The 21,244-nt window shown below is 51.9% G+C and overlaps 3 protein-coding genes across 6 annotated transcripts in view; all 3 read right to left on the bottom strand.

Moving 5' to 3' along the window:
- Cpt1c (carnitine palmitoyltransferase 1C) overlaps nt 1-8,173 on the bottom strand; it is a 23,910-nt gene extending 15,737 nt beyond the window's left edge. The window contains 6 exon segments of the mRNA XM_015496520.2: nt 42-179; nt 261-362; nt 598-769; nt 3,238-3,377; nt 7,002-7,154; nt 7,890-8,173. Of these exon segments, the coding sequence (XP_015352006.1) occupies nt 42-179; nt 261-362; nt 598-769; nt 3,238-3,377; nt 7,002-7,142 (693 nt within the window). The 5' untranslated portion in view covers nt 7,143-7,154; nt 7,890-8,173.
- Nucleotides 8,174-8,635: 462 nt separating this feature from the next.
- On the bottom strand, nt 8,636-21,220 carry Prmt1 (protein arginine methyltransferase 1). 4 transcript variants are annotated; one of them, XM_015496521.2, is made up of 12 exons: nt 21,060-21,162; nt 18,788-18,841; nt 18,135-18,236; nt 17,008-17,163; nt 16,801-16,864; nt 14,769-14,911; nt 14,013-14,100; nt 13,801-13,916; nt 12,819-12,969; nt 12,336-12,457; nt 9,280-10,855; nt 8,636-9,084 (listed from the first exon to the last, which is right to left on the bottom strand). In XM_015496521.2, exons 1-11 carry the CDS (start codon nt 21,093-21,095, stop codon nt 10,772-10,774), a joined length of 1,116 nt encoding a protein of 371 aa, XP_015352007.1. In that variant the 5' UTR covers nt 21,096-21,162; the 3' UTR covers nt 8,636-9,084; nt 9,280-10,771. The 4 variants fall into 4 exon arrangements, with proteins under 4 accessions (XP_015352007.1, XP_048646483.1, XP_015352008.1 ...); XM_048790526.1 differs by lacking the exon at nt 21,060-21,162 and adding an exon at nt 18,482-18,582 and having other exon boundaries at nt 18,784-18,827; XM_015496522.2 differs by lacking the exon at nt 18,788-18,841 and having other exon boundaries at nt 21,060-21,220.
- Nucleotides 8,832-9,347, bottom strand: Adm5 (adrenomedullin 5 (putative)). Its single transcript, XM_015496964.2, has 2 exons — nt 9,280-9,347; nt 8,832-9,084 (listed from the first exon to the last, which is right to left on the bottom strand). The coding sequence occupies exons 1-2, from the start codon at nt 9,345-9,347 to the stop codon at nt 8,832-8,834; spliced, it is 321 nt and encodes a 106-aa protein (XP_015352450.2).
- Nucleotides 21,221-21,244: the final 24 nt, after the last annotated feature.

Consider the following 21,244-nt stretch of genomic DNA (forward strand, 5'->3'; position numbering starts at 1 on the left):
GGAACCTTTGCCTTCCAAGTGGGGCCTCGCGCGGGACTCACGTAATTGGACGCCCACCAGGACTTGAGCCACAGGTACCACTGCAGCAGCGACGCCTGCAGCTTCAGGAACTCCTGGGCCAGCCCCGTCGTCCAGTCGAAGTCCTCGTCGGAGAGGACAGGTCGGACAGACTCCAGATACTGATGAGGGAGGGCGGAGAAGACCGAGTCACGCCCCCGGCCGCCTCCTACCCCCCACCCCATCCCCGGTTCCAGAAGCACCTTGCGCACAGTGTCCTGCACCGAGGGCACCGGCTGGCGCGGCAGCGAGCGCTGATAACTGAAGAGCACCGGGTGGCGGCCAGAGAATATGCGGACCAGGGCCTGGGGGAAGGAGGCGGGGGGAGGGGGAGAGGTTACAAGGCGTTAGATCGCAATGAGGCCGGAGGGGGTGGTGGGCAAATCAGAGTGAATGGTACACAGACGTAGAAAGGTAAATGAGAGAGAGAGAGAGAGAAGAGGAAAGGAAGAAAGAGACACTAAGGGGGGACAGAGGTCCGCAGAGAGCGACCAGAGAATGTGTCCTGAGAGTGCATGGTATATGGGTCCCCTCACATACCAGCCAGGTCTTGGTGGTTGAGGACATGGCTTCGTGGGGTTCAAGAAGCCAGCCGTGGTAGGACAGAAGCAGCCTCAAGGCCACGTGAAGTGTGAAGATCAGGGCTCCCCACAGACACGAGGCAAACAGCGCAGCTGCCAGAACACCCCGGAGCCTATGGTGCTGTCCACCCCTGGAGGGAGAGAGCAAAGCTGGCTTGGGTCTCTTGGCTTCGGACCTCCCTCCCCTCAGCGCCTCCCGCCCTGCTCTGGGCTTCTGGCTGCGGAGGGGTGTCTTAATACAATTAAATCAGACAGAGAAGTCCTTTTTTTCCTCATCTGATGTGGGTGGGAGCCTCCTGTGTCCCCTGCCCCACATTGTGGTGGAAGCAAGTGGCTTCCTCCTCCTCCTCCTCCCCTGCCGCTCCCCCTCCCCCTTCTCACTAAGTTGCCCTTTCCCTCTCTTTCTCCCTCTTCTTTTTGTTACTGGGCTTTGAATCTAGGGGCGCTTTACCATTGAGATACATTCCAGAGCTTTTTATTTTGAGACAGGTTCTTGCTAAGTTGCTGAGGCTGGCTGCAAACTTTGGACCCTCCTGCCTCAGCCTCTTGAGTCTCTAGAATTACAGGCATGTGCCAGTGACTGGTGTCATCAAGCTTCTAAAATCACTTTTCACAGAAAATGGTAGATGCTTAATAAGCCAGACCAATTAGTTCTGTTGAGGGGAGACTTCTCCCTCACAGGAAATTATACCCTAAGGTGGCAGCACCTGTGAACTCCGGGACCTGGTTGGAAATGCACATTCATGCACATTCCAATACAGCTCAAGTTCAAGAAACACTGTCAACATTTGCGAAGTTGGGATACACAGGTGAGAAAAATCTCACCCAGAGGACTAGGGTTAAATCACTTCCTCTCTGAAGACTGCATAAATCTAACCTTCCTAGAAATGTCTACATCTAGCTGGGCGCTATGGCACACAATGTAATCTCAGCTACTTGGGAGGCTGAGACAGAAGAATAGCAAGTTTGAGACCAGCCTGGGCAATTAGTGAGACTGTCTCAAAATAAAAGAATAAAAAGGGCTGGGGATGTAGCTCAGTGGTAAAGCACTCCTGAGTTCAATTGAAAGAAGAAAGAAAGAAAAGACAAATAAAAACAAATTTTTACATCTGATCCTTGATCTGCCCCGTTAGGCCACTTGCACAAAACCTGAACCTTCTTCCTCATGTGAAGACTAATCCAAGTATCAGGATCAGAACCTAGTACCACTTCACCTGTCTCTGTTTTTCAAACCTTTCCTAAATTTGATGGCAAGGATAATAGTGCAAAGATAACTTGATTTAGTAGCCTCCTGGTGCTAGTGTATATACCACATACATGATTTTGATTAACTCTTTCAAGAATCTTAAGAATTGGGGCTGGGGATGTGGCTCAAGCGGTAGCGCGCTTGCCTGGCATGCGTGCGGCCCGGGTTCGATCCTCAGCACCACATACAAACAAAGATGTTGTGTCCGCCAATAACTAAAAAAACAAATATTAAAATTCTGTCTCTCTCTCTCTCTCTCTCTTAAAAAAAAAAGAATCTTAAGAATTAATTGTGATTGATCTGGGGTTCTAGCTCAGTGGTAGAGCGCTTGCCTAGCACATGTGAGGCACTGGGTTTGATCCTCAGCACCACATAAAAATAAAATAAATAAAGATGTTGTGTCCATCTACAACTAAAAAAAAAATATTTTATTTTTTTAAAGATAATCATGGCTTTATTTATTTATTTATTCTTTTTTTGTAGTGCGGGGGATTGAACCCAGGGCCTTGTGCATGCAAGGCAAGCACTCTACCAACTGAGCTATATCCCCAGCCCCCCACAATATATTTTATCTTATTATTTTTTTTTATTTTTTAGGTGTAGATGGACACAACACAATGCCTTTATTTTTTTTATGTGGTGCTGAGGATTGAACCCAGGTCCCACCCGTGCGAGGTGAGCGCTCTAACGCTAAGCCACAATCCCAGCCCCAAAAAATATATTTTAAAAAAGAACTTCAGGTGATTAACTTTAAAGAAAAAAAAAAAAGAATTAATTATAATCTCTATTTTATAGATGACGATCTTGACCTTGAAAACAGAGAATAGCGAAGTCTCTCTCTCTCTCTCTCTCTCTCTCTTTTTGATACTGGGGATTATACCTATGGATGTTTTGCCACTGATATTTTCACATTTTTATTTTATATCAAAATAAAAAATATATTTTAAAATTTTGAGACAGGGTCTCACTAAGTTGCTTAGGGACTCACTAAATTGCTGAGGTTGGTCTCAAACTTTCAGTCCTGTTCAGCCTCCAAGTCACTGGGATTACAGGTGGGCATGAGTTCTCTTGACTAAGACTACATAACCAGAGACTGACCGAGCTCATAATTCTATTAGTATATATAACCATGTCTGGACATTTTCTAGTTTGTCACCATCCCTTTTAACAAAAAGAGCCAGAAAGAAAATATGCAGAGTAGAGGTCACCTCTTTTTTCTGATGCTGTACCTTTAGGAATTGGACCCAAAGTTTCAGGTTATTTTTCTCTGGCAGGCACACCATAATGACAGAAAAACTTATGATAGGAGGAGAAGGACTGGGGAGGTTACTGGGATGAAGGGGGGAACCTCACCAGTCTGGCAGCAGTTCTTTAATCTTCTCCATCAATCCTAGAGAAGGATCAAGCTGGAGGAACCAGGCAAGCTGGATGGCACTGAAGAGGAAGAGCCAGCTGAGGGGGGTGGCAGGGAACACACCCGTGAGAAAGTCATTCTGTGGGGAGGAAAGGGCGTCTGTTCCATTACCTGTCCACTCCTCTGAGCACCTGCTTTACCTCATTCTCAGGTATTTGTCAGGCCCTGGGCTGGGTGCTCAGGATCCAGCCAGGGAATGAAGACCTGGGTCCTGGGTTGGGGAGGTAAATCCTGGACCAAGTGAGTGCTTGTGGCAGTAGGACAAGAAAAAGGAGCCCCATGGTGGCAGGGCTGTGGACATCAGGGAGGTCTCTGGAGAAGGATTCCCTAAGGCAGGACCTCAAAGGTAAACCATCAAAAGAGTAAACAGATCCCTGTACAGAGGCAGGTCTGGAGCTTAGGATGCCTTCTAGAATTTCTAGAACTATCTGGTCATGGGGCAAATGAGGAATGAGTGACAACTCTGCTGACTAATAGATTCCCAGAAAGCATGGAAGGGAGCACAAACTTCTTCTTTTTTTTTTTTTTTGCGGCGCTGGTACCATGGATTGAACTCAAGGGCACTTGACCACTGAACCACATTCCCTATTTTTTTTTTTTGTACTGGGGATTGAAACCAAGGGTGCTTAACCACAAAGCCACATCGTTTTTTGTATTTTATTTAAAGACAGGGTCTCCCTGAGTTGCCGCTGCTGAGGCTGGCTTTGAACTTGGGATCCTGCCATGGCCTCCCAAGCCGCTGGGATTACAGGCATGTACCCCCACACCTGGTGGGATCACTAACCTTTTTTTTTTTTTTGTAGGTGTAGACGGACAGCATGCCTTTATCTTATTTATTTTATGTGGTACTGAGGATCGAACCCAGTGCCTCACACTTGCAAGGCAAGTGCTCTGCCACTGAGCTACCGCCCCAGCCCCAGGACCACTAACCTTTAGTGAGTACTTACTACCTTCTATGGGTCGCTTACAAGGATTAACTATTATTTATTCATTTATTTTTTAATTTTTTTTGCAGTGCTGGGAATGGAACTCAGGGCCTTGTGCATGCTAGACCAGCACTCCACCACGGAGCCACATCCCCGGCCCTGTTGTTAACTCTTTTTTTAAAAAAAAATATTTTATTTTAGTTGGACACAGTACCTTTATTTTATTTTTATGTGGTGCTGAGGATCGAACCCAGGGCCTTGCACGTGCTAGATGAGGGCTCTACCACTGAGCCACAACTCCAGCCCCCCATTATTAACTCTTTAATTCCTCTGAACAACTCTGTGAAGTTATATATCCAGTCCTCTGAATCTGTGGGTTCCACATTTGTGGGTTCCACCAACCACAGATCAAAAATATTAGAAAAAAATCACATCTTTACTGAATATATACAGACTCCTTTTTCTTTTCCTTACTCCCAAAACAATATGGTGTAACGACTATTTTCACAGCATCACATTATATTAGGTATTTAAAGTAATCTAGAGAGCCAGACACAGGGACAAGATCCCTGTGCTTCCAGGGACTTGGCAACTTACTGAGAACCTGTCCCAAAATATAAAGGGGTGGGGATGTGGCCCATTGGTAGTGCACCACTGGGTTTAATCCCCATGTCACTCACACTCACACATATATACACACACACACAGATTGAAACTGAAATTGTCGCTTCAGTAAGCCAAGCCCTGTGCCAAACAGTGTTTACAACAATCCCTGGGGTCAGCGACTGTCACAGTCCCATTTCATGAATGAAGAAAGTGAGGCTCAGTGATAAGTTTGTAGAACTGTTGCTCTGGTGAGCTGAGGCACGGGCCATTCATTGGGACCAACAGGAGCTGCAGCTCCCAGTGTCTTGTGGGGTCCTACAGTGGAAGATGAAGGACATGAGAGTTCCAAGTAACCATCAGGGGACAGAGGTAGCTAAGGGATGGCAACCAATGTAAGGGTGTTGGGGGGAACTGGGCAGAGGGGACACGGACGCTGAAAAGGGACTCAGGTCAAATGCAGGGCAGCAGTCTAAGTAGTTTATAGTGTGACATCAGCACTGTACCAAACTTCCCAGCTTCTGGAGATCCTTCTGGGCTGCCCCCTGAACGAACTTCAGCACCCCCTACCCCACCGCTCAGCCTGGGAGCAGAGGGACTCTGAACACAGATGGTACTAGACTGCTAGAACCAGTGACCGAGGTTCTGGGAAGACACTGGACACCAGACAAGAGTCAATCTATAAGACAGAAATCTGAATAGTAGTTGCCTGGCAGGCAGGCTGGGGATGCAGAAGAACATTCTAGAATGGTGGCAATTCCATCCTGATTGGCAAAGTTGCATGGGTGTTACAAAAATGTAAAGAAAGCCCACTTTAAAATATGTGCATCTTTCTGTACATAATTATATGCTGTTTTCTTTTGATATTTTTTGGACCCCCAAGGATGCCAAAATCCCCAGATGCTCAAGTCCTTTATATAAAATGCCTGGTATTTGCATATAACCTTCATACATCTGCCTGTATACTTCACAGTATCTCTAGATGACTTGTAATTCCTAATACAATGGAAATGCTATGTAAATAGTCAGTGTAGCCTATTCTTCATGGAATAATGACAAAAAAAAGCCTATACATGTTCAGTAGAGGTGCAATTTTTTTGTAATAATTTCGCATCTGTGGATGCAGAATACAAGGACACAGAGGGGTGACTTGTCTATCTGTGTATGTACGTGTGTGTGTGTGTGTGTGTGTGTATGTATCTAACTATAGGGAACACATGGCCATCGTTGCTAAGTTGGCCAGGGGCACAGGGGTCAGGGAAGGGCTAAGGGGACTCTCTGGGGATTTAGCTAGAACAGATACCTCTCCATTTAACAACCAGTACAGCCACAGAGATGCAATCCAGCCTGTCCTGTCCAAACATCCCAGCTTCTGGAGATCCTTCTGGGATGCCCCCTGAATTAACATCAGCACCCCCTACCCAGCTTCTCAGCCTGGGAGCAGAGGGACTCTGAACACCGATGGTACTAGACTTCTAGAACTGGCCACCCAGGTTCTGGCAGACACTGGGCACCAGTAGAGGCAGGGAGTCAGAATTATTTCCAGCACTGAGGTAGGTAGCAGAGCGGGGAGTGAAGGAGTGCAGGGCCCAGGCCTTTAGAGGTTCATGTCAGAGGGCTAATGGGGCTTTAGGATCAGAGGAAGTGGCACTCAGGCCCACTAGGCAAGAGCTGGGGGAAAGGATGGGCCTTCAGGATTGAGGTGTGAGACAGCCAAGATCTTAACAGGGCTCTGGAATGAGGAGCACCTTGTCTGGAGGCTAGAGGACAGGGAAAGGTGACAAGTGTGCCATAAGAGAGGGGGACTGGACTGGGGTATGGCTCAGCAGTGGAGCCTAAACTTGCCTAGCATGTGTAAGGCCCAGGTTCCACCTCCAGCTACAAAAATAAAAACAATTAGGAAGAGAGAAGTTGTGGAGATTCCAGGGGATTCTGTGGGGAAGGGCGGGGTGGTGATGGGATCCAGGAAGTAAGGACAGGTGAACAGGGGTCCTCAGTAGGTAAGGCTGGGCATGCCAGAGAGAGACCAGCCACGGAGAAATGGCTGAAGGGGTGCTTGAAGTGGACATCCAGGTTCCCAGAAGGGGAGGACAGAAACCCAGAAGGGGGCCTTGGGCATCTGGGAGACAAGAAATTGGATGCTCAGAAGGAAACCAGCCAGCAGCCTTCCTCACCCAGAATCTCAAGAGATGCCTCTTCCAAGAGCGCAGGCCAGAGAGGTAGATCTCCTGCCACATAGGGCCACTGAGCTCCACTTCACCCCTGTCCGAAGTCAGCGAAGGCATGAAATTCACAGCCTGGTGGGCCTCAGCCATGTCACACGGGACCTGGGGGAGGGCAAAAAGACATTCTCTGGATCCTCAATCCCTCCTCCCTAGACCCAGGGGTCCAGGTTTAAGCCTCCTCCCTAAGACCCAGGGTCCAAACCCAAATCTCTTCTTCCCAGGCCTACAGGCCCCCAGCCCCTTCTTTCAGCTAACCCTGGGAAATAGGACTGTTCACCTTTTCCTAAGCAACTGAGAGGTCTTGAGGGTCCTGGCTGGAGACCTAAAGATGTTGGGGGAGGGACGTCAATTGAGAACCTCTGTGAACGCATAGAGAAGAGGGAAGGATCGCTCACACTAACACCTTTAGTTGCTCTGCAGAGAACGCGAAGCTAGGGCAGTGTCCCCCGCCCCCAGTAAGACTCCGAGACCGGGGGTGGGAGAGGGAAACTGGTCCCGGGTAGTTGGGTCTCGAAGAAAAACAGTTTTGGGTTCATATGAAACGAACACCTGCCGGACGTTGGCACTGTCCACCCCATTTCCGCTCCCCACTCCAAAGGGGTGGGCAGGGTCTATAAATTCATCAGCTGCCGGGAGACCCAGCGTGCCTTCCCCCTCCAGGGACTGGAGGGGACCCAGGAGGGAAGAACCTTACTGCGCATGCCTCGCAACCGGGGATGCTGAGGCCGCGAGCGGAGGAGAGCATTGAGGGCAAGGGATGGAGAAGCCCGCACGCCCAAGCCAGGACGCCGGCCTCCAGCCCCCAGAGGAGCTCGGCCCCTTCGGTTCCATACTTACGCTAAGTCAGGGGTCTTCAATCAGATCCTGGGGACCAAGATCGAGAACATCCCCAGCCCCACCGATTTTGTGCTCAGAGCTCAAGTCTTCCGCTGGCATATGTCCAGTCCGGGTGCGACAAGTACACGACTTGGTGACCGTCGTTCTCCGGAATCCTGCCGAACCCCAGGACCACCCGACACCCAGAAACCACGATTTCGGCCTAGCGTGTGCCCAGCCGGGTATTCAGGTCCCAGATTTTATCCCGCCCCCTTCGGCGCTCGGCCTCCGATCCCCGCCCGGTTCCACTCCCTCCGCGTTCTATCTCCGCCCCCTTCAAAAAATAAGGTCCAATCCCCTTCCTCCGTTGGGTACCCAGGCCTCAATTTCCTTCTGCCGAGCCTGATTCGCCAGTTTGGCCTTCTTTATTCGGCTTTTTTGCTCGGAGCCTGGGATTCTTAAACTTGGTCCTATGGACTAGGAGTTTTACTTTGCTTTCTCTTCGAAGACGAGGCTTGGCTTAGAACTTTCAACCCACCTCGGGGTACAGCGTGATAAGAGGGAGGAGATGCTTGGGGTCGGGTGGGTCCACCAAAACTACCCACACAACCACGAAGAGATGTATGGGTTGATTTGGCACAAAGAAGGCACTACAGCGGATTGAATTCAAGTTACACAGTATGAGGGACTTCCGTTAGGGAAAAGGAACATAGAGTATTAGAAACCCGTCCCAGATTGAGAGGATAAAATGGGCACAGACAAGCAAAGACAAACATGAAACTCTTTGGTTTATTAAGCTCTGGACGTTAGTGTTCTGTCCAGGCTGGTTCTGGGTACAGCCCAGTCGCAGTCTGGAGAGAGGCTGGGGAAGACGACCCCAAGGGGAGAAGAAACTTGGGGATAGTAGCCTTCCTACACAGGCGGACACACTGAAGCCAGGGCAGGAGCAGAGAAGTGCTGAGGTCACCCCATAAGCTGGGCACTGTCCTGGCCCCCTTGCTGACGGCCTGGGTCCTGGGGATGAAGCAGGGCTCCTGCCTCGCGCCGGCGGCGCCCATAGCTATGCGGGTCCTGGGGCTTGCGGCCAGCCTTCCCCGAGGACTCCTTGGTGGAGGCAGAGCGCAGCCAGTATATAATCTCCGGCAGGCGGTGCGTCTGACATGTGCCCAGGGAGCAGAGGCGGCCGCGGTGCTGGGGTACCGGGTACCAGAGCCGCCTGAGGAGGGAGCGTAGAAGAGTGGGCTCAAGCAGAACCCACTTCAGATATGGTGTGCAGAGGGGCACCCACAACTCCGAGAGTAAGCGGGGCGCGCTTACAGATCGCCTACCCAGCCCGCAGAAGAGGAAAGCGACTGGAAGAGGGCGCACACCCCTCGTGGTCTCCTTCCCTCCCGCTACTGGCCTTTCTCACCTGCCTGCGGAGGCCGAGTCCCCTAGAGCAGAGGTGAGGAGCAACAGCATGAGGATGTGGGCGGTCATCGCGGTGGGGAGCAGGTCAAAGTCTGGTAAACTGTGGATTAAGCGGGCGGGGTACCGTGGAGGCCCCTTCCCGGATAAACCCTGAGCGCCCACTGTAGAGTGTGAAATCAGGGCGGGTCCCCACTTCCCAGAGAAGACTAAAGCCAAGTGGCACCCCGCGCTAGAGGGGCAGGACTCCACCCTGACCCCTGAGTGTGCAGAGCCATGCTACGCTCCTTAGACCCCCTAAATACGTCAGGAAAGTGTGGCGGGGCAGCTGACACCTGCAAATAGTGACAGAAACGGAGGCGGGTGGGAATCGACTTCACTCTCATCACCTTCAAGGAGGATCCTAGAATCTGGGCGGAAGTGCAGAAGACCAGCAACGTGGGACAAGTGGAAAAGGGGCGTCTGGCCCTAGCATAACCCCGGAAAAGGACTAAGGTGTAACAGGGGCCGTATCTGCAGGTCTGGGGCACCTGCTGCACCTAAGCACGTGTAGCCAGGGCGGTAGAAATTGTTAAAATGCCCTGGCCATCCAGGTGGGGTGGACAGCAGGGGTGGGGAGAGCTACTCTGAATGACATGCAGTGGAAGGGCTGGTGTAGAGTCCACCACCACAGTGAGGCAAAATGCGGAGGTATGAGAAGGCAGTTCCATCTCTGTTAACTGGGTAAGTCCTGCCAGCGACCTCCGTGGAGAGCAACTCCCCAAACCCAAGCTCCAAGCAGAGTTGGTGAAGGAAGAAGGGGCACATCCCCTGCCAAGGAACACCCCCCCACTGCCCTCTTGACTCAGTTTACCCAGGTGGAGAAGACGGGGCCCACTTGTTTCCAGTCAACCCTGCCTGGCCTGGCCTTGGAGGCTCCTGGACAGGAAAAAACAGCCCGAGTGACAATGTGGTGCTGAGAGGGTGGGGCAGGGTTCTGGGAAGCCTAAGGGCCCAGCTGTGCTGGGAATCCAACCCCACCCTCAGCCCAGCAAAACTAGAACAGAAGCCCTGCCCAGTGCCAGCCCCAAGAGACAACAGAGAAGAGTTGGGACACAGACCCTAGAACTCTGGAGGGCAGAGAGCCCAAGAGACAGGAGCTTCTAGCCTAGAGACAAGAGGATGGGGGCAGAGTCCCAGGCATCAAGTCTCAGTCCTCTCAGCTGCTCAGGCTGCTACCTCAGCACCTGTGAAGAGAACCCCAACCCACTCTGCCCAGGACACCACACCAGGTCCCAGCTGAGGATTTATTGGCGTAAATGCAACCATATAAAAACATAAGTTATGAAAAAACACAGTCACGATGTGCCCTCCCCATCCCCCCAGCCCAGGCCCCTAAAACCCCCTTCTGCAGGAGGGAGGGAGAGAAGGGGGACCCCAAAACCGCCTAAGAACGCCGCAGCCCCTGGGCCTGTGCAGGGCCGGCCGGCGAGGGCAGGAGAAAGCCGAGTGTCGCCTCAGCGCATCCGGTAGTCGGTGGAGCAGGACAGCTCACACAGCTGGCCTTTGAAGTCCAGGTCAATGGTGAAGTCCAGGTCACGCTGTGGGGAGAGGGAGGCTGTGAGGGGCAGGGCAGGTAGAGCCCAACTATGAGGTGCAGGATGCAGACCTGGCACATTCCTGTCCCCAGTCCTCAGAGCAGGCTGTCTTGTGTACCCTCCTTATGGGATCCTTTTAGCCCACTTCCGTGCAAGTGACTCCAACTGAGTCCCAACTCCAACATGTGTCCCAACTCAAGTGACAGCTCCACATGACATCTCCAAGCCCACAAAGTTCCCAGTCAAATCTGCCAGAGCTTAGAAACTGCTGGTCTCCTGAATCACACTTTCCCCCACCTGTCCAATCCCATCAGCAAGTTATTTTTTTCCTTCTTTTTAATGAGGAGAATTTAAGCCCCCATCCTCCAGCTAAACTTTTTTTTCTTTGGAACCTGGTTTTGAACCCAGAGGCACTTAACCATTGAGCCACATCCCCAGCTCTTCTGTATATTTTATTTAAAGACAGGGTCTCACTGCTTAGGGCCTCGATAAATTGCTGAGGCTGGCTTTGAACTCGTGATCCTCCTGCCTCAGCCTCCAGAGAGGCTGGATTACAGGCACCCGCCATTGCACCAGGCCCTCCAGAAAACCTGATGGTTCCAACCACTGCCACCACTTTCCCTTCCCCCAAGCTTCCTGGAAGGCCCCACCCACCCCCAGCTGGCTTGTCTGGCAAGGCTGGGACAAAGTCACCAATAGTCCAAATGACTCTTCTCTTTGTGTATCCATCACTTTAATCTTGGTTCTCCATCCGGGCACCACTGCAATTTAGGGCCAGATTTGTTGTGAGGACTGTCCCAAATACTGTGGGATTCTCAGCTACATCCCTGGTCTCTACCCATGAGATGCCACTTCTCTAGTGACAACCAAAATTGTCTTCACACTGTGACATGCATCTTCTGGGGGATGAAGGGCAGCACCTAACCTCCCCAGGGAGCCTGGCTGCTTTACATTATTGACTTACAAAGTGGTGTGACCTTGGACTGCTCCCAGATCACTGTCACTACCATAGGAGCTCCCAGCCTCATGCACTATAGCCTTGGATGGACACATCCAGCCCTGACCACTCTTCCATCTCCAAATTCTAGAACCTTCATCCTCCCACCCACTTGGCATCTTCCAGCTTCAGAATGGCCATGCTGGGCCTTCCCAATGGTGCCCTACACCTGTCCCCAGCCCCAAGTCTCAGTTGATGGCTCCATCTTGCCATATGCTCAGAAGGAAAAAGGGAGAAAGAAAAACCCCAAATCTTCTCTCTTGTACCCCACACCTCAATGGTGACCACTGGCAGCTCTACCTCAGGCCACTTTGACCCCACACCCAGCTTGACAGAGGGCCTCCATATGGGGTGTACAATATCAATGTCTCCCTTTTCAAGAACAGGGGCCTCAACCTGATCAAGACTCGGTCACCAGGACCTGGCTTTATAGAGATGGGCTCAGGGGCATAGGGACCCGCCCCCAGCAGCTCCCGAAAGCCTCACATTGTTCTTGGCATTGGGCCTCATGCCAATGGTGCCGAAGATCTCCTCTCCCGTCTTCACCGTAAGGTAGTCCTCCATGTAGAACACCGTCTGCTTCCAGTGCGTATACGGGGACTCAGGGCCTGGGGGCGGAGGTGGGTCAGCCACATGTGGCCAGCCTTGGCCTGCTGCCTGTTCCCATCCTTGAGCCTTGGCCCCTGCTTGAACACACACCCCGTGACAGAAAACTGCATGCTAACTGGTCAGCACTGGCCAGGAACCACTTTATCCCCACCAAACCTTGGATACAGGGACTGTTGTCTGTATTTTGTGGATAAGGAAAGGGGGACATAGCACCCAGGTCACTCCTAAGCCACATGGCCACTGGGTGGCAGAGCCAGCATTGGAATGGGGGCTAAGGGTTCCCTCTGCACACTTCTATCAACATACACCTCAAGGCTGGCTGGGGACCACCCGCCTGCCCCCGCCACCATGGGCTCTCACTAGTGGAGAAGCCGGTCCTCTTGTGGCAGCGGGTGAACTCAATGTTGAAGTAGGCCACCAGGGCGTGCACATAGTCGTTCCGCTTCACTTGCAGGCAGAAGGGGGAGGTGAAGGTCAGGTCTTCCACCTTCACGGTGTAGATGTCCACCTCCTGTGTGATAGGCCCTGTGAGCTCCAGCCTGCTCAGCGCTGTGCCCCTGGGGCCTCGCCTTGGGATCCTTTTAGCCCCCACTGGTCTTCCTAGGTAGACTCTGGTCTCGGTGCACTCATCGCTCATCCTGCCTGTTCCTGTTCCCCACCATCCAATCCAGTAGCCAAACACAAAACTTGGAGCATCTATCAGATTCCTCGCCCCTTTCTCTCCCACATCCAGACTCCAACTCTGCCCATAACCCACACATCCCCTTGACACCACCTGCCCAGACGCCGCCACCCCTCAGCTGTGGCAGCCTCCTTACTGGCCCACTGCTTTTGCCCTCACTCTGCCACGGCCCATACAACCCTTTGAAGACAGTGACCATCTAATCACATCAAACCCCTGCTTAGGACACTCTGAGAGTCCCATTGTTCTCAGGGATTGGCTGGTGGAGTCCCTGCCTTGATCCTTTAATAAGCATCCTCCTAGTCTACGTCAGCCCCTCCTGCCACTGGCTCTGCCTGCATCATGTCCAGTGCAATCCTGATATTTCCTCTCTGGTTCACTGTGCGGTCTCAGCTCACTCATGGCCCTGAGCTTCCCGTGTTCCCCATGTGCTGTGTTCTAGCTGCCTAGGGAGGGATGGCCCGCAGTGCAGTGCTGTTTGAGGCCCCCAGCATCTGCCTGGCTCACATAGCAGGGCTCAAAAATTTTTAACAGATGAAGTGGCTTCTCTGAGCCTCTAGCACCACCTTGGTGGACAGGTCAGACAGGCTCAGAGATCTCAGGCTGATGGCCAGGTGATGGCCCCTTCTTTGGTTTCAACGCTGAGAGACACCCCCCTACCTTTATGAGGCAGGCATTGGTGACCAGCTGCTTAGGGTCCACCACATCCACTAGGGGCTCCTTGATGGCCACATCTTTGATGCAGGACATGTCAAAGCCATACACGTTCTCCCACCCTGGGAAGGCAGGTGGGGAAAAAGGGTGAGCGCGCGGAAGTCCAGGCCCTAGGCCTCACCCGACCCACCCCACCAGCTCCTTGGCCCCGAGCTCACAGTGGATCTTGTAGTCTTTGTACTGTCGGTCCTCGATGGCTGTCACATATAATGTGGCCCGGTCTGGGAAGATAAGACCATCAGGAGCCTGCAGAGGGGTGGAGTAAGCATGAAGGGTGGGGGCTGTGTGTTGCCCCAGACCCTCCTCTTTTAGTGTCTCCGCCCACCCTGTGCTCCCACCCTGCTCTGAGCCCCTGTCACCTCCCACCTGGACTCCTCAGTTGCCCTCATTGCCACCCTTATCCTGAGGTTATTCTGATAGGGTCATAAGAGGGTGCCCAGAGCACCCAAGCAATCCTCAGAACCCTCCCAGACCCTCCAAGAGGAAAAGCAAACTCTCATGGGGACCCAAAAAGGCTCTGTAAGATATGTACCACCCTCCCACCCCTGTCCTCTAATCTCAGCTTCTTCTGCTCTCTGCCCTCTATTCTACATGTCGAGCACACTCTTGCCCCAGGACCTTTGCAGCGGCTGTTCCCTCTGCCCAGAATGCTCTTCTCCCCAGATTTATAGGGCTCCCTCCCAATCTTCCTTTAGTCTCCTCTCCTGCTTTGCCTGGGATGGTTTCTTCTGAATACTAACTTTGTCCTGATGCTCTTTCCTCCCTGTCATTGTCACACCTATTTTGTGCTTTCCAACAGATATGCAATCAACCCTTGTATGCAATTCTCTATTGGAAAGACTTGCGTGGTTTGGATTTTCTCCCTGGACACCAGCCTGTAGGACCTGCATCTCCCAGCCCCACATAGGCCTCACCAGCCACTTGTCACGGGCGTAGAGCACAGTGTTGAGCATGGACTCATAGAAGAGGCAATAGCCCATCCACTCGCTAATGATGATGTCCACCTTTTCCACAGGCAACTCCACCTCTTCCACCTTCCCCTTGATGATGGTTACCACTGCAGGGTAAAGAGGTGACCACAATGAACCCCAGGGAGGCCAGCCTATGCCCCTCCCCCCAGAGGTCTAGAGCCTGGGACCCCACTGGGGCAGCCCTTGCCTTCAAGACAAAGGGCTGGGGGCTAGCTTGGAAAATCTTCAAAAACCTTAGCAGAACCACAGCATCTTAACTATATTCAAATTCATATATTACTCTGAATTTTTTGTTCTTTTATTTTGCATTGCTGAATCCAGGCCCTTGCACATGCTAAATAAATACTCTACCACTGAGTTACAACGCAAACACTCACTCTGGACACTTTTGAGGCAGGAATAAAAATTTTATATGCCCTGGATATCAAGTAAGGAATCAGTGATCAGTGAGGACTTGCCTTAAATGGAAGAATACTTACAAGCTAGTGATAGGCACTAATGGGTGCATTACAATAGTCTCTTAACCACCCCCCCCCTCAAAAAAAAAACCCCCAAGAGCTGTGATGTAGCTCATGGCAGAATGCTTGCCTAGCATGTGCCAACCCTGGGTTCAATCTTCAATACTATAAACAAAACAAAACAAAACAACCCATCACTCCAGTTCCCAGAAGGCTACACATCTGGAAAACCTACCATCTTCTCATGTCCCCACCCCGTGTCTCTGCTGGTAGGAACGCCAAGGCATTTGGCAGTGTCAATCCAACACACTAACTCATAATTTTAACCCAAGAATTCTACTTTTATAAACTGATTCTCCACAAATACTAGTTTGGGTGTGAAACAACAGTATGTGCTGAGGGGCAAAAAATGTTCAGAGAGGCTTAAATGCCTATAAGAGACTGATTAAAAAAAACTGAGGGGGCTGGGATTGTGGCTCAGCAGTAGAGCACACTCGCCTAGCTCGGGCAGAACCCGGGTTTGATTCTCAGCACCACATAAAAATAAAGGTATTGTGTTGTGTCCATCTACACCTAAAAAATAAATATTAAAAAAAAAAACCCCACAACAACAACAACTGAGATACATGTGGATAAGAGTAGCTCAGTAGCTGTTATAAAGAAATGCTCAACATCCTTAGATATGTTAAACTACACAATAAGCAGGAAAAACACACACGCAAACCCCCAAAAAGGAACAGACTTGTATGAAATGCTATTTGTGGCCAGGAATGGTGGTATGTGCCTGTCATCCCACTTACTTGGAAGGCTGAGGCAGAAAGATTTGAAGTTCAAGACCAGCCTCAGCAAGACCCTATCTCAAAATAAATAAAAAGGGCTGGTGTGTAGCTCAGTGGTAAAACACTCCTGAGTTTAATTCCCAGTACTGGAGTAGGAAATGCTATTTGTGTAAAAACTATGCAGGTAAATGCAAAAGCATTTATATGAATATCTGCTTATAAGTGTAGAGTTCTCTGGAAGGAAGCATTAATAAACTCAGAGACAACTGAGGGGCACAAGGGAGACTTCTCACCGTGGGCCCCATGACTCTATTTAGAAATCACTTTCTGCCCTAATTTTAAGAATGAAGTGCTAGAGCCAGACAAAGAGTGCATGTGTGTAACCTCAGCAACTTGGGAGGCTGAAGCAGGAGGAATCCTAGTTCAAGGCCAGCCTCAGCAACTTAGCTAGACTCTGTCTCAAAAATATAAAAAGGGCTGGGATGTGGTTCAGTGGTAAACTGCCTCTGGGTTTGTTCCTCAGTATCCCCCAACCCCAAACAAATAAAAAACAAAAAAACAACAAACTCAAGAAAGAAGCCTCAACCTTGCAACTTTGAAACAGATTCTCAGGCTGCTGGGAGCCAAGAAAACCACAGGTAAGGAATAGCCATCATCTCCCACTTCTTTCCTGAGGGCCATGGGGAAGCTGAAATCTCCCACTCCATCCCCACAAACCCATTCTCTTCCTGGGCTCACCATGGTCTAACTTGTTGGCTTTGACGATCTTCACAGCATAATCAGAGATACTGGAACACTCGATCTGAAGGCCCAGGAAGAAGGGAGGGTGAGACCCTCCCAGTCCCATCCTTGGTCCCCATCCCCCTCCATCCAGTCCCTGAACTCCCATGGGCACCCCTCTCCATCCCCCAGACCCAGTCCCACCCAGTGACCTAGAAGACTCACCCCAATGACCTTTCGGGCTCCGGCTTTGGCAGCAAACATGCAGAGGATTCCTGTGCCTGAGCCCACATCCAGGACCACCTTGTCCTTGAAGAGGTGCCGGTTGTGAAACATGGAGTTGCGATATGTGAGGGTGCGTACCTCATCTTTCAGCATCTCCTGGGGATGGGGGATATAAAGTTGTTAAGAAGTCCACATCCACAGTTGGAAAACAGTGCCCTGGCCTCCAACACACTGACAAGTACACAGAACCAGACCTTAGACCTCTTGAAAAAATCATTTCCCTTCTATGCACCTGTTTCTCTACTTGTAAAATCAGACATAATGGAGAAAACTCCCAGATTCTAGCATTGTCACCTAAGCCCCAGTGATCCAAAGCTTTCAAAATTCCTCAGTAGGGCTGGGGTTGTGGCTCAGTGGTAGAGCGCTCACCTAGCATGTGTGAGGCCTTGGGTTTGATCCTCAACACCACATAAAAATGAAATCAACAGATACTGGATGTCCAGCTACATCTAAAAAATAAATATATATATAAAAAAACCTCCTCAGTAAAACTGTATGCTTAAAAAGCAATAATTTTATGCTAAGTATATTTTAATACAATTTTACTTATTTTTTGCAGTGCTGGGTATGGAACCCAGGACCTCATACATGCTAGGGAAGCACTCTACCACTGAACTATACACTTAGTCCCCAACTATAAATTTTACAAAAGGCTGAAGAAGGGAATGGGCATTCCTTAGAATGCCACCTCAGCTGTATTTGAGAACTTCGGTCTCAAAGGAAAGGGACTAGAAACCGGCAGGGCAGGAGCAGTTGGGGCACAGCTCCACTGCTAAGTCACTAGAGGGCGGCAGAGGCCCGAAGGCCCTGACCTCCAGCTGAGGTCTCCATACGCATGCGCATTCCCATCCCAGCTGCTGGAAAGCGGCCTGCAGAGAGCCTGGCTAACCTAGGTCTCCAAGGCAACGGCTGGGCGAGACCCGTGTTGTGGGCCTCGCAGGCGCAGTAGAGGGGTAGAGGGATGGCAGGATGCCAAGGGAAGGAGTGTGCATGCATGAAAAATTAACTTCTACCCCTCCCCAAAACCCCCTAAAGATTCGTCAGCCTTAGGAGCAGTCCACACTCACCTCGTGGATGCCAAAGTGGGCGTATGAGTCAAAGTAGTAGTCTTTGGACGTCATATCCTCAGCATTGGGCTTCTCACTGCTTTCTGCCTGACCACAGGAAACCTGGGAGAGGGCAGATGGGAGCATGGGTCAAATCTGGGCTCACCACAGCCTCTTAAACCTCTGGGTCCCTGCTTTTCCCCGAAGAGTAATATAGAATCCCCAGTCATACCAGGACAACCCTACAGCCCCCGCCTGCCATTTTTCCTCCCCAGGAACCCCCAAACCTAACAATCCCATTTTCCACTTCTAGGACCCACCCCAGAGCACCATCCAGGGGAGTACCCCAATACCTCAGCCACGCCTACCATCTCTCCAGACTCTCTGCCCCCGTTTCTAGCTCAGCCCACAGCTGGGGAGGGGAAGGGAAGGCAGAACTGGGGCAGACACAGGGAAGGGCAAAGGGGGGCTGGAAACGGAGTTAAGGAAGTAGCCACAGTATTGGGGGGGCCAGCTGGGAAGCACCTGGAGGGGTCTGTACTAAGTGTTTTGTGGGCATGGAATAAATTGATTTGAAGCAAGAGGGATCATGGTTAGACCTCTGGGAAGGGCCAGATGTGTGGCAAGATATATTTATGTGGAGGTGGGAAAGGGTCTCACAAAAGGATATTTACTTCTTCAAGAGGCGGCTGGAGGCTCATCCCATTAGCCAAGGTGGCTACAAAATTCTAGGAGAGAGTAACAGGGAGAAAGGATTAGCTACTGGGAGTGGCTGGGAGAGGGCCGGGCCAGGGGACCAGGCTCTTTAGGGCAGTGGGTTTCCTGCAATTTTGCTTTTCCTTCATGGGGAGTGGTGGCAGAGGGAGCAAGCTAAGAGGCAGGACTGTATTCAGGAAGGGATGGGAGAGGTGGAAGGAGAAGTAAGGGGGTCTCCTATCCCAGCTGTGGCTGGAGAGATGGCGGCCCACCCCCATGTTGCCCCTCTCTGGCCAGGCAGCTGAACATGTACCCCACCATCCAGTCCAGAGGAACTGGCACAACCAGGCACATGGACACAGCCAGCTGTCGCTCCCCCCTCATCACCTAATCCCCCCAGATTAAGTGACACTTCCTGACACACACCCCCATCCTGGGTGCCAGGAATAGCTGGAGGGAGGGGTCTGGCAGGGAATGCACTCTGGGCCCCTGCCACCTCTGCAAACCAGTCTCTTATCTGAGATAAGAGGTGTGGTACTTAGGCACCCCCACCACAGCTGGTACCCCAGACTCTGGCTCCTGCCTTAGATTCAGGAGGCCTAAAGTAAGCCGGCTGGAACCTGTTTCCTCACTCATTACCCCCTCCTAGGAAGGCTGCATCCCAGGGAATGGGAAATGACAGGGCTCCAGAATGTGCCCTGGGAAATCAGAGCCCATCTCCTTCATTCACACACCCACTCCAGGCCCTGAAGTCAGGTGTAGGGCTAAGATTAAAAATCAATCTCTGGATATTTCCTGTATCCATACCGCCTCTAGACCGGTGGGGGTGGGGGGGACAACCAATGGGTGGGCACTCAAAGAGTGACCACCCCTGGGAGCTACCCCCATTGGCATGTGGCATGTATCTCAAGAACTGACCTCCCCATCCAGAGAATGCTACAAGATAAGGGGTAGAAGGACAAAATCCCATTGGATTATGTCTTTTTGGATGTGACCACCAACTAAAACTTCAAGAAAGGCCAAGTCACCGGCCATGACCCTAGGAGCTCTAAGCCCCTTCTCCAATTCTCCCAAGCCAGTAAGGAGCCTATAAGAAGAGTGGCTGCTGAGGGGATTTCTCCCTGGGGCCCATTTCTCAATACCACCGATATCACCATCAGACAACCTACAACCGGGCCCAAGACGGCTTGAAACACAATACTGGACCCTCCCCCATAGGGCTGCACAAGAAGCAAACCTCACTGGAAACCATTTCAGGTTCCAGGCTCAGGACCCCCACAGGATTTTGGAAGTGGGAGGTCCTACCCTCACAAAAGCCACAGGGAGAGAAAGGTCTCCAAGAGGAGGCAAAGCCTGCAGTCTATAACCCACCACAATTCCTTCCCTCCCTCTGCCCATCCGAGAGGGCTCCAAACAGAAGGTGGGCTTTGGGCCACGCCCCATGAAAAAGATGTCCCTCCCACATACTCAGAAATGGCCACAAGGGGGTGCAAGGCACTTATCGGGAAGGATCTCCACTGTCTAGATGCCCCACCACCACCCAAAGGGAGGTCACAGGGGCATGCCCCATCCCCCCCAGCTCCTAGAGCCCCAGAATGGGGAGAATCGAGGAAAAGAAAAGGGGAGGGGCGGGGGACTAATTCTTCTTCCTTCCATCCCACAGCAGGGTACATGAAACATGGACCGATGCCCCAGCAGAAGCCCCCAGACCCAGGAAGGGGGTTACGGAGGGTCGAGAAGCACTGCCTCTCCCAAGAGACTCCCTACGTCGTGAAGGGCCCCAGATAAATTCTGGTCCAAGGTGAGAGTCCGGTCCCTATGGGGGAGGACTGGGGACTTAAGATAGAGGGTCGCAGCCTCCTTCTCGCCCCCCCTCGGGCGCCCCTCCCCCGGCCGGGGGCGGGGCCTTTGTCCTGCACGTGGAGCCCGCCGGGCCACCGGGATCGGCACACCCCCTCCCCACCCACCGCGCCGCGGCCACGTGGGGGCTCGGCCGGAAGCGCCCCCAGCCCTTCTCCACGTGGGAGGGGGAAGGATCCCCTAAGTTCGGCAGGGTGCTGGAAGCCCCTGAAACCTAAGAAACCCCCTACCTCAGACGATATCCCTGAATCTAGGGCATGCGGCGCCCCCTCAGTAAGGCTGGAGACCTTCAGCCCCAATTCGCCGATTCAGGGCCCCTTCCCCACAACGCAGGCATAAAACACCGACCCCAAGCCTTCTCCCGCCCCCAGCGGTACTCCAGGCACTCACCTCCATGATGCAGTTCGCGGCCTCGGCTGCCGCCATCTTCACCCGCAACTACTCCTCCTCCGGCCGCCGAGACCCCCCCCTTTCTCCTCACTCCCCCGGGACCGCCTTATACCGGAGGGTCCACGGCCCGCCCACCGCAACCCCGCCAGAAAGTCTCATTGGTAATGGAGGCGGCTCATCTGAAA

This window comes from Marmota marmota, unplaced genomic scaffold (genome assembly GCF_001458135.2).
Source record: "Marmota marmota marmota unplaced genomic scaffold, marMar, whole genome shotgun sequence".
Taxonomy (NCBI): Eukaryota; Metazoa; Chordata; class Mammalia; order Rodentia; family Sciuridae; genus Marmota; species Marmota marmota.